The following is a 17,901-nucleotide window of genomic DNA, read 5'->3' as shown; positions in this document are numbered from 1 at the left end:
CAGAACGTGTAAAACCCTCGACACACGGCCTGGTCCATGGTAAGTGGTCCACGGATGTGAGCAATGAGTACGCCGAGCATCTCTACGCCCTCAGACACTTGTGATGCTGTTGGCAAGAGACGCTTTCACGCGTGAAGTTACAGCCGGGACCTGAAACCGATAAAAATGGACCTTCCCCTCTTTGGGGGCACTACACGCCCCTCGTAACTGTGCACGTTGGGACGCTGGGTCAAAGCACAGTCGAAGCTGCGGTGACAGTGGGATTCTGTGCGTCCCTTATTCTGCCGCACGACTCGGGATTTTCTTTATTCTGCTTGTCTGAGCACGGGGAGCCTGGGGTTGCCCGGGAAGGGGGCTGAGCAGACCCTGGGCCTCCACGGAATTCCAGTGACGCTCTGCGGGCAGAACCAGGACCAGCGGGCTCACGGCTCGGGAACACAGCTCCGCATGGCATGAGGAAGACTCTTGGGCCCGGGCCCCAAGCTCCCCTCCCGGAGCAGCTCCGCCTGGGCTGCGTGACCCCTCGGCAGGTTAGGTGTAATGGGGAGGAGACTCAGCCCTCAAGGGTGGAGGGACCAGCTTGTCCTCAGACTGTCCTCACGCCACAGCCTGATGGCTCTAGGCCATGACCACAGGGTTCAGCTCGGTCTTTTTTTTCTAATAGCGTGAAGCCACCATGAAAGAGCAGGGCCACGGAGACGTGTCCAGTCTTGGTTTCCTACTCGCTGGGTGAGTTATGCAATCTCCCAGATGCTCGCTTGTCTTGCCTGGGAACTGGGGATGTTGACACCTGTGCATCGATACGCTTACAAGGCAATGAGCCCTGGGACATTCAGCAAATCCAGGATCCCTTCCTGACTCTCCGGAAAAGCCTGCAGAGACCGTTCTCAAGGGTGGAGAGGAACACTGTCCCTCCTTGGGGTGCAGAGTCACGAGAGGGTTGACTGGAAAGTTGGGAAAGCGACTGTCAGACCACAGGGAACAGGGAACACCGAGTTTGCTAACTTCAGCTAGTCCCTCTGTCGGGACGCACAACCGGGTTAGAGACGGCATGGCCACGGGACCCAGACAGCCCAGCTCTGTGGACCACACGCTGCTCCGGCCCCATTATCACCTGTGCCCCGGGACCCAGAAGGCACATCTTCCTCATCTTGTCCTCAGGGGCCCCTTTGTACCGGTTCCGGGGACACCCGATGTGCCCGACACACAGGAGGGGGTTGTTACAGCCGCCGAGCAATGACGTGACCTCACGCGCACACCCCACGGTGCCACCTTCCAAGAGCTGTTCCTACGGAGCTCTGCCATGCTGTGGACAATGGGGAAAAAGAGAGGGACTGGGAGAGGGAAGCCCACCGGCCTCCTGGTTTTCCTTTTATTGGCCAGTGTTGACAGGAGTTCTCAATGTCTGAGCCTCGTCTGAGTGTTTAGGATTTTGCTGAATGAAAAGAAAGAGACCAACCTGGCCTGTAAGATGCATCATTACAGAGTAGCCACAAAGAGAGAGACTGTAATCTGAGCGCCATCTTTTACCGTCATAAAATTAAAACTATAGACGAGAGATGCATTTGAATAAAATACAATAATTTAAACATTTATTATTTCATTTCTTTATAGTTCATAAAATAAAGTGGCTAAAGTAAAGTGGCTAAAAAGGTAAGAGTCTTTAAAGTATTAAATCTCTCAAAGGGAATTTTTCACACTCACGTTTTGGAAAAAAAGATGGATAATAAAAAATATGAAAGGGCTCATATAAATTCTGAAATCAAGGCACATCTGATGAACACCTGGAAACAAATCTCAATTGGCTTAATTGACTCCAAGGCGTTATTCATGATCAATGTGTTAAGATCTTATTTTCAGAACAAAATTTCATTTAAAAAGATTCACCTGCCAGAAGTCGGCCACGGTTGCGGGCAGCGGTCCTTGGGTGGCGATGTACGCGGGCTTCCTGGGGTCGTGGTCCATCTGCGGAGACAAGACCACAGAAGAAAGATGAGCTGAAGAGCCAGGGAGTGAAGGGCCGGCTGAGGGGAGGGGCGCGGCGTGTCCTGTGCTGACAGTCCCAGCCCTCGACCCACACGTGTGCGGAGTGGGAGACGCCGCCGCTCCTCCCCACGGCCCCTCCTGACCCCAACCTGCCTGCGCTTTAGGCGGGGCCTGGGGCTCCCCGGCGCCTGGAGCCTGGCGATTGGGGCTGAATGTTTTCCTTACCCCGGGATGGAGGTAACTGAGCAGCGTCGGTAGGAAAGGAGGCCAGTGACCCAGAGACCAGATACCAGAGCGTTAACCCACGCACAGGCCGCGCTAGGCAGGGTGGTGGGGACGAAGCGAGGGCACCCGGGGCGGCACCCCGGCCACAACACGGTGACCCGTCCACGGACGCGTGTGAGTGCAGAGGAGTTCGGCCGGTGTGCGCAGGCTTCACGGCCACCACTGGCCATGCGCAGGGTTCGAGGTAACGCGGCCGAGGTTAGCGCTGAGGGCACTGTGCTGGGCAGAGGGCAGGGGCACTGCCGGGGGCCTGGAGGGATCTAGCAACAATGCCCCCCAGGATGAGTTACTCCCCTCCCGTGCGGGCTTGGTTCTCTCTACCCCGAAAGGGGCTAGGGCCCAGAGTCCTCCTGGGGCCTGAGAGCCAGCGTGACACACGCTGCCTAGTCTGCCAGCAGCTGACTCCCTGTTCTCTTTCCACCTCGCCAGACAAGGACCGAAAACAAACAAAGGAGAAGGCCGTGGGGGGTTACCTGGCTAGGGGATCTGTCCGAATGCAGCCTGCTGGCTTTGAGAGAGGGAGTTTGGCTTAAAAGACCTTCATTATAACATCTAATTCAAAGACTAAGCAGAAAAAAAGGAACATGAGAACGAAGGCTGGAGAAGCAAACAGGATTGCATCAGACGGACGGGGCTCTTTCCCCTCACGCTGGCGTCCCAAGAAGACAGGAAGGGACCGGCCGAGGTGTTATAGCCAAGACGCCCTTGCTGTCCCCGCCTTGAGGCCCGCAGAGGCCTCCCCCAGAAGGGAGTGGGCGGGTCTCCCCTTGGGGGCAGGCGGTTGCTCACTTATCAGACTGCACAGCATCCTTCATTCTTACCCATCCAGCACCAGCTTCTACGCTGCTGACACCAGCGTTTGATGAAAGATTTAAAATGCTCCGCACTTGAAGGTACTTGTTAAGAATACATCTCCCAATACAGTGAAAAACACAGAGGGTGCGACCACACATGATTCTACGGCGACATGTGAGGACGTCAGCTGTAAGCCCCGGGTCACCTGAAAGCCCCCTCCGAGTTTGGGTGTGAGAAGAGCCTGCATGAGGCGCGTCCGCCTTAACACGAATCCCGTGAACCCTCCCGCAGCGCCCGCCCGTCAACACTTTTGGGGCCGAGGGGTGTCAGCGTGAAAGGATGCCCCAGCGCACCTTATAATTATGTGCTCCATGAAAGGGGGAAAGGGCACAAAAGAACAGATGTAGGTTATTGTCACCGAACAACATCTGACGCTAGCTGGGGGGGGAGGGGCAGGAGAAAAAGCTTATCGTGCATCTAATGTAGTGAGATTCATGACTGAAACCGGAAGTGCACGACACACACAATACAGGTAAAATTACGTTACTCTGCAGCTGAAAGCCCCAATTAAAATGTTTCAGTAGAAAAACGCTTGGCAGAAATAAGGAGTTTTATGTTCAAAATATGCATTCGTTGGGGGTGACAGCTATTTATGGAGACCCCATCTCTTCCCTGCAAATAGTTCTGCATGAAAGTAAAGCCCCGCCTCCTTCTCAAGTGTGCTTTTCTGCCCAAACAATTCAGAGAGCAACACAGTTTAACATCGTGAGTACGTTCAGCCTAGCACATGTAGTGGCTTTCACAGTGAGAAATATGCGATTGAAAGTAAACATCGGAACAGGGTTTCGGGAGGGTAGATAAGGCCCCCTGTTGCGGGAGGTCCTGATGTCATGGTGTTCCCATCTTCCCCATCCACTGCTCAATCCGACACCGGGACCGGAGGACACGGGGCTGGGGTGAGGGGGAGGGGGGCGCTCATGGCCCATCACTCCCCTCCCCCTTGGCTGTGTCACGTGGCTGCCTCTTGGAAGGCAGTAAGTGATCACAGAGCGGTGACGTGCCACCAGTTGAACAGTGACTGAGATGACCACACCACCATCGCCTCATCCCGTGCACATCCTGTTGGACAGAAAATAATTCTGGGCAGAAGTACTCTGTGCGTGTAGCAAAGATGAGGCCACGGGAGCCTCAGCCCAGTTCTGTGCAACTTTGAATGAATGAAAGTAAAGCAAAAATTGAACTAAAGGCACTGAAGTCTTACTACACTTAGGATCTCCAAGGTGGGATAAGCATAACTAGAGGAAATCGCGTCCGTTTCTACGGACACGACTTCTCCATCGGGAGCTCTGGCTGCCAGCCCAGCGTGGTGGGTGATGATGCCTCCACCTCCAGCTCCTGGTGGGGATGAGCATTGGCTTCTGCTGACATCTGAGCTGAATCTTCCCCCGTTCTTCCTTGTTGTTTCCCATGTCTCTGTAGTGTACTTTTTATCTGTAGGACTGTTGTGATTATAAACACAAGGTCCAGCACTGTGAAGGAAGTCAGGGTCTCTGGCCTCAGTCTTAGTGTCTGTAAAATGGGTGGGGCAGGGGCGGGGAGGTGGAACTTGGTCTCTAAGGGCCCTTTAGCTCTGGGATTCTGGGATTTTTTTCAGAAAAAGCAGACTCCCAAAGTTTGTGTTCAGTCTACTGTTCATGTGGCTGGCTGAGTCTTATATGAAGATACCACATGAACTAGGTATCTTATATGAAGATACCACATGAACTAGGTATCTTATATGAAGATACCACATGAACTAGGTATCTTATATGAAGATACCACATGAACTAGGGGGCCCGCAGGTATATCCCTATGAATTTCTAAATGCATGGTTAAAAAAAAACCTAGCGATTTGGTTCAAGCTGTGGAATGACAGTTATAAGTGAGCATGAGTAACTAGTTCTAACCTGCATTAAAAAATGTAGCAATACTTCCCCAATGTTCCAAACAAAACTCATCCTAAAAACTAAGCCTTCAGCATGTTAAGACCAGGGCGCCTGTGTTCTGAAGCCTTGAAAGGTGACAGGCGGGGGGGCTGCCGGCTGGTGCGCAGGTGAGGGCAGGGCCGGTACTGCCCCCGGACCACCTGGTGGCCCAAAGTCTCAGGGGAGGTCTGGGCCAGCCTCTGGTAGGGGGCCCACGGGGGTCACGTCTCCTACCCTGCAATCTCACTCAAGGTGAACACGCAGGTTATCTTCCTGTATTCCTATCTGCCCACCTTACACCTGCTTTTCCTAACATGTAAAGCAAATTCCACAGATACTTTCTTAAAAACAAGAGAACATCAAGCCTGAGTTTTCAAGTCACTTTCCCAGACACCAAGTCTTAATGTGAGAGTTTGCTGGGAAATGATAGCATTAGTAAAATCAGTGGGAGAGAGTCTGGCTTTTTCTTCATATTCTTATGAGTTGAGATTTACTTAAGAAAAGTATTGGCTATAAACCAGAATTATACACATACAGATGTTTGCCTGTAAATCCGGAAACCAAGGAACCGGCCCCCATTTTGGCCAATTTCTTAGGACGTTCAGGGCATCTGAGCAGCCATCCTTTTCTCAAGAGTCAGTTTGTATCTACTTAAATTTGTTAAACGCATTCTGAGTTTAAAAATGAAACCATTTCCCCCCTTCATAAACAGAGAAATGAAGAGTAAGTTTACTTTCAAGTGCTGTTGGGACGTTCAGACTTGCCCCTGGTAAGGGGACTCGTGTGCTGCTGTGTTGACGCCCGCCACCCCTCAGTCCACGCCTGGCAGTGACCAAGCTCCGGTGCGGCTGACGGAGTTCTCCCGCAGACGCCCCACGCGGGGAAGCAGACTCCCTGTTTACTTTCATGACCTCTCACTTCAGAGCAGAGGTTGCACATTATTCACTACTGGATGGCTTTCCTGAAATTTAGTGACGACTAAGTACAGATATGACAGACGTGGTTATCGTAGTTTTATTCTGCAGGGTCACGGGCTTCTTGGGCTCTCGTTGTAAGCTCCGCACTCAATTCTGCTAGGAAACTCATCAACATCGGACCTTCAGTCGTTTCAGGAGGAGGTACGGAGGATTTCTTCTAGCTCATGCTTCCAACCCAAATTTGCACAAAAAAGAACTGTGGCATGAAATAAAAGGAGCACATAAAAGACACCGAAAGATCACTCGCCTCTCCTGGCCTCACCTTCTGACCCAGGTCCCTGCCCCGTCAAGCCTGAAAGGCTGTTCTGAATTTCTACCAACAAGAGAGAGACGGGGAAGGCACAGGAGTAGGGGCTGCTGGTGGGCGGCTTCCGGGAGAGATGCAGTTTCTCACCAGCACCCTGTCCTCATTGAGTCCTAACTTTAGCCTGAAATAGCTCCAACGTCTGGAAGCCGGAACCCATAACATGGGGGAGGGTCGGGCACCCCCCAACACTGAACCCCCGTCTCTGAGACGTGAAGAGGATTGCTTTATTGCTCATTCTGGCCCTGTCACGGGGTTCATCCCAGGGAAGGAGCCCAGCAGGAGAAGGCAGCTCTTTCCCTTCTACAGACCATCACCACGACCCCTGTGTAGGGACCAGGTCCAGGCAGCTACAAAGCCCGCCCTCAGCAGGTGAAAGATGCGTAAATCAATGGGGCTTTGCCTTGGTTTTTTGAATTTAGAATTGATGGAAAAATACCAAACTCAACAAGTGTGTTTATTTAGAAAGACTGATTGAACGGCTCCAGTTAGGCCTCTGAACACAGACGGAGCCAACGTTTGAGGTCTACTCTGCTGGAGGGAAAGGAGTGCGTCCTTAAAAATAACCCCAGAAACAAAGGTCTGAGCTCAGACGGGTGCAGACAAGATGCTGCCCCCCGAATCCCTTTCGCGCCGCAAGCGTGTTACGCGGTGCCCTCGCTGTGTGGTTGTGCGGTGTCAGGAAATGGGGCCGACCCACGGCACGCTGGAGTCATGACAATAAGGTTTATACAGCAAATGCACTGAAAAATGGAACCACCATGATGACAGCCGTCTATCAGCGGTTCTGCTTGCGATCAGACGGCGAACTGTCTCAGCCAAGGTCACCACCGAGGACGGCAGGGTCTGTCGTTCACCCAGGGCGCTCTCACGAATCCAGAGATGACCCCATAACCACCTGCCCCCTCCCCCATAACCTCACAGCGCCGGAGCCCCCAGGACGTGCTGCGTCCTACACGCCCGTATTTGACTGAAGCCAATGTGAGAACTTACTGAGCTGCCCTGACGCTCCCCGGAGACCAGCGTCAAGAACCACGGTTTAAGGGGGACACAGCCCCACCTGCTCCTGCCTCTCTGCTTTGGGCCCAGGTGCGCCCACCACGTGCCCTGAGAACCCCTGGCAGGTTCCTCCCACCAGCTGCTGACCTACACTCACCCCCTGCCAGCCCCTCTTCCTTCCCCTTGGGCGGCCCCCGACTTTCCCCTGCGGCCTCTCCCCGGGTGCAGGGCGGGAAGCCGCGAGGGAGCGGCAGGCTGTGGCCGTGAGGGGCTCTCCGGAGGCTGGGAACACCTGCCGGCCAGAAGGTCTCACCTGCCCCCGTCCTCCATCACACCCGCTGCCAGAGAGGCGCTGCCGCACCCCCTCCCTCGAAGGGAAGACCCCGCCCGCTGCAAAGACCGGAGGAGACCAGCCAGCAGTTTCCGACCTACTTCTACGTCATCCATCACTTCAACACGTGCCAGGGTTGGGTCTGGGTTTTCCTGTTTCCCCCGAACAGGGAACAAGGGGGCTTAGGAGCCCTTTACACAACCAGCTACGAATTTCCCCAAAGCCTCGGGTTCCAGCAGTAACTCGTCAGGGCGCTGTTGCTGGGCCCCTGGGGTGACCGGGCTCAGCATCCCGGCACCACGTTCCCTTTGCCTGGGACTCAGCCTCGCCTGGGGACCAAGGCATCAGGAGTGGGCAGGGGGCAGAGCGCCAGCCCTGGTCCCTGGTGGAGGCCGGTTACCCGGTGGACACAGACCGGCTATCTGCTATGGAATCAGTGCCCGGCCGGCCCGCTCCCGCCCGCCCCCCCGGGAGCCTTGGTGCGTGGCGGGCAGTACTCACGATGGGGCTGGCGTTGATGTAGTCAGAGCTGCTGTGGCTGTTCTCTGATTTCAGCCGGATCCGGGAGTGGTCGTCTGCAAGCCCCAAAGCAGAGCGTTAACCCGTGCAGGGCGTCATCCAGGGCCACCGCTGCCCCCTGCCCCCAGGTCCCGCTGAAGGCCGTCACCGCACCTCCTCCCTCCCTCCCTCCCCCACCGAGGGTCCTTCAGCCCACGAAGTGGAGCGTCAGGGTGTGCAGGGAACCTCGTGTTTTTCTTGTGTCAAGTTCCAACGCCAAGGCTGGGTGCTCCTGGGCAGAAGCTCATGTAGTGTTTGCCTTTAAATAACACGTATTTGGTAACACAGAGAAAATAAACATCATCGTGGATATGAAGCTATTAGACCATCATTCAGTACATACAATTCTGTCGTCTAGAGAAGGTGAAATACTCGAGATTACAAGAATGTAGCTTTACAAGGAGAAAAGAGCAAAAGAAAATGCAGCGGAAGAGGGTGCGGGGAGCAGTGTTCACTGGGGACTCACCGACACAGAAACGTGCCTAAAACGGGCAAAACAATTTGACGGGTGTTGAAACCAGACGCTCAGAGGGGATTAAGGACATGTGATCGGTCACAGCTCAGTGTGTTTGCTATGTGACTCATCCCTGACTTTGGTTCTGGACTAACCACCCTCCTGCGGTCAGTGACAGCTCTCTGCCCGTTTTCAGGAGCTTTCACGGCCAGCAGGGCACCCCCGAGAGTCCCCGTTTCTCCCACCTTCCTCCCCTTCCTCCGCAAGGTGCAAACTTGAAAATGGGACGCGCCGAGCTCCATCATCTTGTACGGCAGGGAAAGCCTTCCGGCGGCCCCCATACCACCCGCTTCTGCTGAGAAAGCCTGGCTGCAGCCCCAGAGCTCAGGGTTTCCACGGCGATGAGTGTGTTACCCCAAGTCCAGGTTCCCGGCATTTCAGCCGCGTCTCCCCACTTCCTGCTCCCAGCCCTGGGAGCAGCTCGGCAGTGGGGTCAGGAGAGCACGCACGGGGGCTTTGCTGTGGTTTGTGTCTCCTTCCTTTCTCTGGGAGATCTTACTTATTTACTTATTTTTTGTTTTAAACAGTTCTGGGGCTTGGGAAACTTGGCGAGGCCTAAACTGATTGAACTTGTAAGGTATCGTCCACTGGAGACTGGACGCCATCCTATCCGTCTTATTGAGGTATTAACGTTGGCTTTTTCCCAGTAGAGACAAGACAGGTAAGAAACATCTAGAGACAGGGAAGGGGTTCACGCCTGACATGTTTACCTGATCACAGGTGACACGGACCAGACGCTGTGGAATGTTCTGAAGGTGTTTACAATGGCAGCGGCCAAAGCCCCCCGCTAAGGTGTGACCAACGATTCAGAAGTCCCCTGGACTCAATGGCTTTGGGGTCCTGCACAGATCTGTTCCTGAGAGACTGAAAACTGGCTGTGGCAGGAAGTTGAAATAAAACCCACGAGAAAAGTCGGTCAACTCTGACATTCCAAAGCGCTACAAACACTCACCCCAAGATGGAGTTCAAGAGGCCCGGTTTTTCAGTGTATGTGTGTGGGGGCGTCCAGACATGTCAAAGCCAGAGACGGTGGGAGCCGCTCAGAAGCCGGGCCCTTCTCTGAATGGGGACCATGCCTTCTGCCTGCACACTGAAGCCTGGATACACAGAGCAGGGCTTCTAGCTGATTCCAAAGGGTTCCCGAGGGTCTCCCAGGAGCCCCCCTCACTGCAAATATTCTCCACAAGCCCACTTCAGGTGTCGCTAACAGCAGCAGTTGGGCTGCTCCCAGTGTCTGAGAACCCGTTACCCAGGGCAGGGCTGCTGGCCATCGCGACGGAGGGAACCAGGGAGGAGGGCCCGGAGCTTCAGAGGGTGCCGTTCACACCCAGGGTGGAGTGGCCCCCTGGTCGCACTGAACAGGCCCAGGACTGGGGGGCTGCCGGGTCCCTCTCATCTCCACAGGGCCCTGCAAGCAACCAGGCTCAGTAAACAAGGGCCAGCTGGATTTTCTAGTCGGAAAATCAAGAAAACGTGTCCTCAGTCTGGGAGTCTCGGTGAGCTTGAACCCCGATGGTTCATGGGAAAAACTGTTTTGAGCAGAGACGGAGCCTTAGCTCGCTGTGAGGACAGCTCCCAGCGTCCTGCGTCCCTGCGGGCACCGGTCCAGCCACCTTCATCCCCGCAGGGCACTCTTTCCAAGATGCCACTGAGCCTGGGACAAGGGCTTCCAAAGCTCAGAGTTCTACCTTCCCATCACATATTTCATATTGCAGCAATGTGTCGATTTAAAAATTAACAGTGGGGCTTCCCTGGTGGCGCAGTGGTTGAGAGTCCGCCTGCTGATGCAGGGGACATAGGTTCGTGCCCCGGTCCAGGAAGATCCCACATGCCGCGGAGCGGATGGGCCCATGAGCCATGGCTGCTGAGCCTGCGCGTCCGGAGCCTGTGCTCCGCAACGGGAGAGGCCACAACAGTGAGAGGCCTGCGTACCGCAAAAAAAAAAAAAAAAAAAAAATTAACAGTGAACTTTTTTTTTTTTTTTTAGTGTGGGACCATCTTGAACCTCTCTCTGAAACACTGGGGGCCATCCCAGAAGGGCCAGAGTCCGGCGGAGGGTCGGCTGATGTAGCAGGGACGGTCCAGTGGACATTTCACTCGGCCGGGCAAGTCTCAGCCATTCTGTGGTTCACTGTTCCTGTTCTGAGGGTGGCTGCTGTGTTCTTTGTGATGCACAGGGGAGACAAGGCTGCCTGGTGGGATTACCGGTTCACTCAAGGTCAACAGCGGGGTGGAGGTGAAGCCAGGGCGGGGCTCCTGAGCAAATAATCCCCCCTCCTCTGTGGATCCGCGAATACCGTTCCTCTGTCTTCTCCGTTATAACCACAGAGCAAGAAGTTTTACAACTACAGCGCTTACATTTTAATGAAGAGCTGGGTGTGTCCTCCAAGATCCTGTTGTGAGACTTCACTCAGACGCCAGGAAGCAAGGAAATTCAGGTAGTGTCTCCCGCTGTACCTGGCTCTACAACCCAGTTATTTTCCTCTCATAAGACCCACAGTAGTAAATTTTATCGAGGCGGGAAGGAGAAAAACACCTACTAAGGAGAAACTTGCTGAATTAACCCTCTGTGCCTGTTCCCTTTCTGAAGCCCTGAAGAATCTGTGTACCATCCCCGTGTTCAAGAGCGGTGCTTTGAATGTCTGTAGCTTCTCCCTGTCCTAATGTTTCACGTGTATCGTCCTCCTCCTTCCTGGAACACTGTGCCGTAGACGGAACAGAGTCCCTTTTCCCCATTTAGGCTGAGAAACTGAGGCTCTGAAACATCCAGTAATCGACCTGGCAAAGACCCAGAGCTCAGGGTCCAGGCTTGACCCAGCCTGGCCACCTGCTGGCCCGGTGATAGTCGGGTAAATGATTCAGTATCTGGAAGTGTCAGATTTGTCACCTAAAATGTAGGAAAACGATATCTAACTCACAGGCTTGTTGTGGTAAATGGCTTCTATAAAGTGCTCACGGAAGGCCTGGCAGAGAGCAAGGGATTTAGGAACCAGTTCAAAAGATGACAGAGGGACACACACCGAAGTGACAAAAAGTCAGCTGAACCGGCAAAACTCATTGTGTGGTATAGGACGAGTTGTAGTAAATAAGGATGGTTTTCATAAATGCCAACGGAAGGAGTAAGGTCTAGAACTGCTTCTTGATCATGACGAGGGCAAAGGAGTCTGGAGCGAGGGAGACGTTGGAGGACACTGTGGCTTAACGATTCAGGCTTCTTTCTAGCCCGTGCCGTGCGTAGCCCGTGCCCACGTTCCACCAGAACCCACCCAAGGAGAGTGTGTGGAGGCCTCCCCCGCCTGTGACATCGTCTCCTAACATGGATCTTTAAGGATAGCGTTTCTTTAGCCTCCCTGATCGTGTCCCTCACACCGAGTGCACCGATACGTGCATGAGTCAACATAGGCGAAGTCATTGATGCTGCCGGCGGTAACGCTGGCGGTAACACGAGTTAGGCATCTGCAGAAGCCGTGGGTGGACACTGGCACCTGCCATGGGATTTCTTCATCCAAGAGGTCTGTCAATATTCCCCTGGGGCCCTGCAGCTGTCTCAATTTTCTGTTAAGATTGAGATGAAACCATTACACTGGTTGATGGCATTTCCTCTACTTGGAGGGTATGGCTGGTGCAAGCGTGCGGTGCGTCTGTGACGGGCCAGCGCTCTGCCGGGAGGGCTCTGAGTCTTTCTTGGAGACCCCACACACCGGGCTGTGCTCACAAATGGCCCCAGCGCCACCACTTCCTTCCTGAATTTCCTGGGTCCCCTGACGGGTGAGCAAACCACAAACATCACCTGAACTTCTCCACCAGCTGTTAACGCCAGACGCATGTTCCCAGCCAGTGACACCTGGAAGCCAGTGACACCTGGAAACGTCTTCATTGACTTGGCCTTGTCACAGCTGAGGCAAAGCCATAAATGTCTGTATCATGTCTGTTGCAGGACTCTGAGAAGCTAAGTGTACGGCACGTTCCTCCACAGACCCAGGAGCTGGAGGATGACGGCGTGAGCGCGAAGCACTTTTGCTCTGAGGCGGTGAGTCCTCCTTGGAGTTCAGCTCACCCTTCTTTCCACCAGCGCCCCTTCCTCAGGAAGCCCGTGAGCAAGGGCTCTGCTCCCGTGAAGAAACCCACACCTCAAACCACAGGACCATCAAACGTTTAAGGAGGAAAGCAGACACTCGTGCTCTGCGCCTCCACGGCTCAGTGCCGCGCAGACCGGGGCGTCTGGGGCCCAGGGTCAGCACACCTGCCGGCGCCCCGGCGGCAGGAAGACAGGCTGGTTCCGTCCCTACCCAAGAAGCTGCCCCGCAGGGGACGGCCCACAGCCCGAGGCTCACGGCTGGCTTCCCGGCTCCAAACACGCCCGAAGCAGGTCCCAGAGGCACACGCATGGCCTGAAACGTGGTCTGAAGACGTCATCTCGTGTCTCATTTCTTACTTTCACCAGCATCTCTGTGGATCTCTCAGAAAGCAATCCCAAAATAGGCTCGCCATGCAGCTCGGCGGGTGACTGGCCGTACAGGCGGGTGACGGGGCTGGAGCAGAGCAGGAGCCCCTGTTCCAACCTTGCTGCTCAGCACGTGCAAGGAAAAGGTCCCTCTGGGCTCGGCCTCCGTGCCGAGCAGAACAGGCCCAAAGGTTTCAGGAGGTGGCCTGGCACCGCCCTGCCAACCACTGAGCCGTCCAGGGGCGCCTGGTGTCGAAGGCTGAATTGTGTCCCCCCCCAAAAAAAGATGTGTGGGTGCACTAGCCCCCAGGACCTTGGGATGTGGCCTTATTTGGAGACGGGTCTGTACAGAGGGGATGGAGTGACAACACGGTCATGTGGGTGGGCCTCAGCCCGTGCCTGGCGTCCTTATAAAAGGGGGAGTTTGGAATCAGACACAGGCAGAGGAAGGATGACATGTAGACACGAAGGCCGAGGAGAGGGCCTGGGACAGACACCCCCGCGAAGCCCTGAGGGGCCAGCCTTGTCATATCCACCCTTGTCCTGGACCCCGGCCTCCAGATGGTGAGGACACAGCTCTGTGGCCTGGACGCTCCCGCCCCCGGAGTCGCGCCTCCGTCTGGGCCTGGCTTTCTCACAACGTCCTGTCTGCCCTTTTCACATGTCTAACGTCTTCCAGTTCCCTACGTCTTCAATGATGAGGCTGACCGAGATGACCAGAAAGTTCCTACCAGCTAAAAAATGTTAGCTTTCTATGAGAAAATTAGCCAATAGGTGTGAGGTGGTCCCTCATGAACCTGGGAGAGGGAGGGGAAGGAGGGGGAGGGGGAGGGGAAGAAGGAGGAGGGGAGGAGGGGGAGGGGGAAGGGAGGAGGGGGAGGGGGAGGGGAGGGGGAGGGGGAGGGGGAGGGGAGGGGAGGAGGGGGAAGGGAGGAGGGGAGGGGGAAGGGAGGAGGGGAGGGGGAGGGGAAGGAGGGGGAAGGGAAGGAGGGGGAGGGGAGGGGGAGGGGGAGGAGGGGAGGGGAAGGGAGGAGGGGGAAGGGAGGAGGGGGAAGGGAGGAGGGGGAGGGGGAGGAGGGGGAGGGGAGGAGGGGGAGGGGAGGGAGGGGGAGGGGAGGGGAGGAGGGGGAGGGGGAGGAGGGGAGGGGAGGAGGGGGAGGGGAAGGAGGGGGAGGGGAAGGAGGGGAGGGGAAGGGAGGAGGGGGAGGAGAGGGGAAGGAGGGGGAGGGGAAGGAGGGGAGGGGAAGGAGGGGGAGGGGAAGGACGGGGAGGGGGAGGAGGGGGAGGGGGAGGGGGAGGGGAGGGAGGGGGAGGGGAAGGGAGGAGGGGGAGGGGGAGGAGGGGAGGGGAGGAGGGGGAGGGGAAGGAGGGGAAGAGGAAGGAGGGGAGGGGAAGGAGGGGGAGGGGAAGGAGGGGGAGGGGGAGGGGGAGGAGGGGGAGGGGAAGGAGGGGAAGAGGAAGGAGGGGAGGGGAAGGAGGGGGAGGGGAAGGAGGGGGAGGGGAAGGGAGGAGGGGGAGGGGAGGGAAGGAGGGGGAGGGGAAGGAGGGGGAGGGGAAGGGAGGAGGGGGAGGGTAGCTCTGCAGAGAGGTCCCAGCAGCCCTGGTGACTGCGTGGGAAGAGGCTCCGGGACCCAGCCCTGGGCCATGGTGGGTACAGCGGTGACACCAGGGCACCGTCCTCGTGCCTGGAGGGCAGGATGGCGTGCAGCACAGTGTGCAAATGTTTGCTGGCAGCACGCGTGTTGCACACACACAAGAACAACTCTGCATAATAAGAGCAGACACCAACCAAGCAAAACCGTGCCACCTGCACCGTTCTACCCAGAGACCATCAATCAACGGACCTCAGTTACGCATCTTCTCTGAGTGAGGGCCTGCATCCCCACTGCCCCCCCAACCCCGCTGAGCTGAGGAGGGCCGGACACAGACGGCAAAGGGCGTGGCCTCGGAGGGCCCCTGTGGGGGGCAGCTCACACATGTTGAAACAACGTGACAAAAGTCTGTGTTCTACTGAGCACAGTGTTGTCACCAGAAAGCAATCCCGGTCTCCATCTGTGCTGACCAAGGGTGGACAGGGGGTGGACACAGGTGTCACCTTCAGCTGACAGTCACAGCACCTGACGGGGACCCAGGCTAGTATTGCTACACGTCTAAACTGAACTCTAATAAGGAAAGAATTGCTCGGTTGATGGTAACCTTGAGAGAACAGTGGCCAAACCACCTTAAAGTTTTGAGTTGCCAAGAAAGAGAATGCTAGGCATTTAACACATAACCAGATGAGGGAATTCTGTTCCAGAGACTCCAAAAGGGCGCTGAGCCAAAGAGATGGGAAACCCTAAACGTCAGAGTTCTGATGACACAGTGGTAAATATCCTGAGTAAGAAAACGAGAAAGACATCCAAAGAGACCAGGGTGGTCCGCAGTGTGAAAGACCACGTACGGAAGACGGAAGTGCGCACATAAACCAGGATCATCAGAAAGGCTGACGTCCCGGGTGGGATGGTGCAAAATACACAGGGGATAACAGGGGAGTCTGTGCACCTGTGTTTGTTTAAACCGAATGAAGCCTCTGTCTGGTGTAGATGAAATCGTTTTGGTAGATAACAAACAGAAAATCTACTCAATTACAGTTGCGCTGTGGCCATCTCTATCAGAGAATACCTTTTCAAACCAACAAGGACAGAGAAGAGACAGTTAGGGGGTCGACAGACGCTGGGGGCCGATGTTCACGGGCAGGTTCTGGTCTCCAGTCCCGTGACCAGAATAGGTTCTGCGAGTCCTCTGGGTGCAGCGGCAGCGGGTGCTGGCCATGTCCATGGCGTGTCCTTGGGATGCACAGTCTGGCCACAGCTGGTTTCGACCTCACTGTGTCCCTGGGCCTCTGGGTCTCAGGTGCGTGACCAGAAGAGGGGAAGTAGCGGGTCTGGGAACCAGGCAGTCAGCTTCCCAAGGACCAGGCCAGCCTCCTGACTGGAGAGCTTGTGAGGGTTTCGAGGGAGGGTGGCCGCCAGGAGAAGAGGAGCTTATTAGGATCAAGTCACGTCGGAAAACCAAGGGGGTTGTTCTAAAGTTACAAAGGCTAGAGAGACGCGAAGTCCAAAAGGCAGTTATGAACCTTGACTGCATCTAGTTAACTAACCGCTGTAGATGATATAACTGGAATATGTGGGAGCATTGGAAGATGGAGTGGAATGAGCGGCTAATAGGGGATTCCTGATTTTCTTAGTTGCAACAGTGGAGTCGTAGTTACGTAGGAGAAGGTCTTTACTTTTAGGAGACACAGGCTCACGTATTTAGATATCACGATGCCTAAACCCCACTTTGAAATAGTTCAGCCAGTAAAGAAGTAAAGCACACACACTGATCACACAAAAAAGGCAAAATACGGAGCGGCAGCTGTGCGTACTCTCGCTGGTGGGAATGTAGGCGATCGTCAAATGATCATCTCAACCCGAGCATTTTAAAACTTTTGCGATAAAAAGCGTGTGGGGGGAATTATGCCAAGCTGGCGACACTGCTTCTTTGCAAAGTGCCTCTGGACTGGCCGGCAAGGAGTCCCCCGGGGTCAGGAGGGCAGGGGGCAAGCCACGTCGCCCCCTGACGCCCCGGCTCACCTCTGGCTCCAGGCTCGTGGGTGATGGTGTAAATGGGACACTGCACACCTGGCCTTTTGCACGGTCTGCTGTGCGGGGATCTCCTGGGCTGCACGGGAGGGCGGCAGGCAGAGAGGGGCTCACGGAGCAGCCCCTGGAACATTCCTTCCTGGATCCGAGTCTGCCTGAGGGGGGCCTTGGTAGGCAGCGCCCTGTATTCATCCCGTTGAATGTGGCTCTGTCCGTGACTCGAAGGCAGGTAAAACGTGTTTATAAAACGTGTGGATGGAAAAAGGCTGAGGGTGACCGTGGTGACCAGAGGTCAAACTCCCCTTGACTTTGAACAAGGATTCGTTTATCAGCAGTGAATGCAGAGTTCAATTCCGTATAAGGATGGACGGCTCGGGGCTGTGCCCTGTGATGTGCCCATTGCACGATGAACGGAAACCGGAAACGTGCAGGTCAAGGAGGAAACACAGCCCATTGCGGCCCTTCTGAAGGCTGTGATCGGCCTCTGGGCGCAGAAACCAGAGCGGGTTCAGAAGAGGGGCCCAGCCCCGGCTCCCGCCTCTGCGAGCAGCATCGGAATGGGACGGGGAGAAGCACAGACACCCGGTGACAGGAGGTTGGATGTCTTACACATCCAGTGGCCCAGCTTCAAGGAAAGGAGTGAAGAGAGGGCAGAAGCTGAACCTGAGTGCTGAACTGTGCAGACGGTGGCGCGGCCCCCAGCCCGCAAGCAGCCCCTCTGCCCTGGGGAGGCTCCGGCGGGGCGCTCCCACAGCCCAGGGGCCCACCTCCAGAGGCTCCGCACATGCACAGCCCCACGGGAAGGCCCGGGCGCCTCCTCCCCATGTCCCTTAAAAGCTCTTCAGTCTCCGGCAGCCCAGCTTCTGCTGTGATGTAGCAAAGGAAAAGCCTTCACAGAATTGGCTGGATAGTTTCTTGTCGCCACCAACACACCTACAGCCTTCCCAAATCCAGAGGCAGTTACTCAGCTGGTTCAGAGGCCGAAAAAAGGGAGTGACAAAAAGACAGCCAAGTCAGCAACTTCTCTGGACACTTAGCTTCTCGTGCAGCCGCTTTACGTGAGGGGAAGAAAATCCTGCTTGCTTGTTGGATTTAGGAGAATTTCCCACGACTGATGGCTA

At 55.5% G+C, this 17,901-nt stretch overlaps 1 protein-coding gene across 1 annotated transcript in view; it reads right to left on the bottom strand.

The window, feature by feature from the left end:
* The window catches only part of PTPRN2 (protein tyrosine phosphatase receptor type N2), a gene marked incomplete at its 5' end in the record, with an annotated part of 671,781 nt that overhangs the window by 39,344 nt on the left and 614,536 nt on the right, over positions 1-17,901 (bottom strand). The window contains 2 exons of the mRNA XM_082661426.1: positions 1,888-1,965; positions 8,143-8,216. Coding sequence (XP_082517552.1) covers positions 1,888-1,965; positions 8,143-8,216 — 152 coding nt within the window. The remainder of the gene's footprint in view (positions 1-1,887; positions 1,966-8,142; positions 8,217-17,901) is intronic.

This window comes from Grampus griseus (assembly GCF_964374135.1).
Source record: "Grampus griseus genome assembly, chromosome: 9".
NCBI lineage: Eukaryota > Metazoa > Chordata > Mammalia > Artiodactyla > Delphinidae > Grampus > Grampus griseus.
The sequence above is the reverse complement of the archived record's forward strand: the minus strand, read 5'-3'. Positions and strand labels throughout refer to the sequence as shown.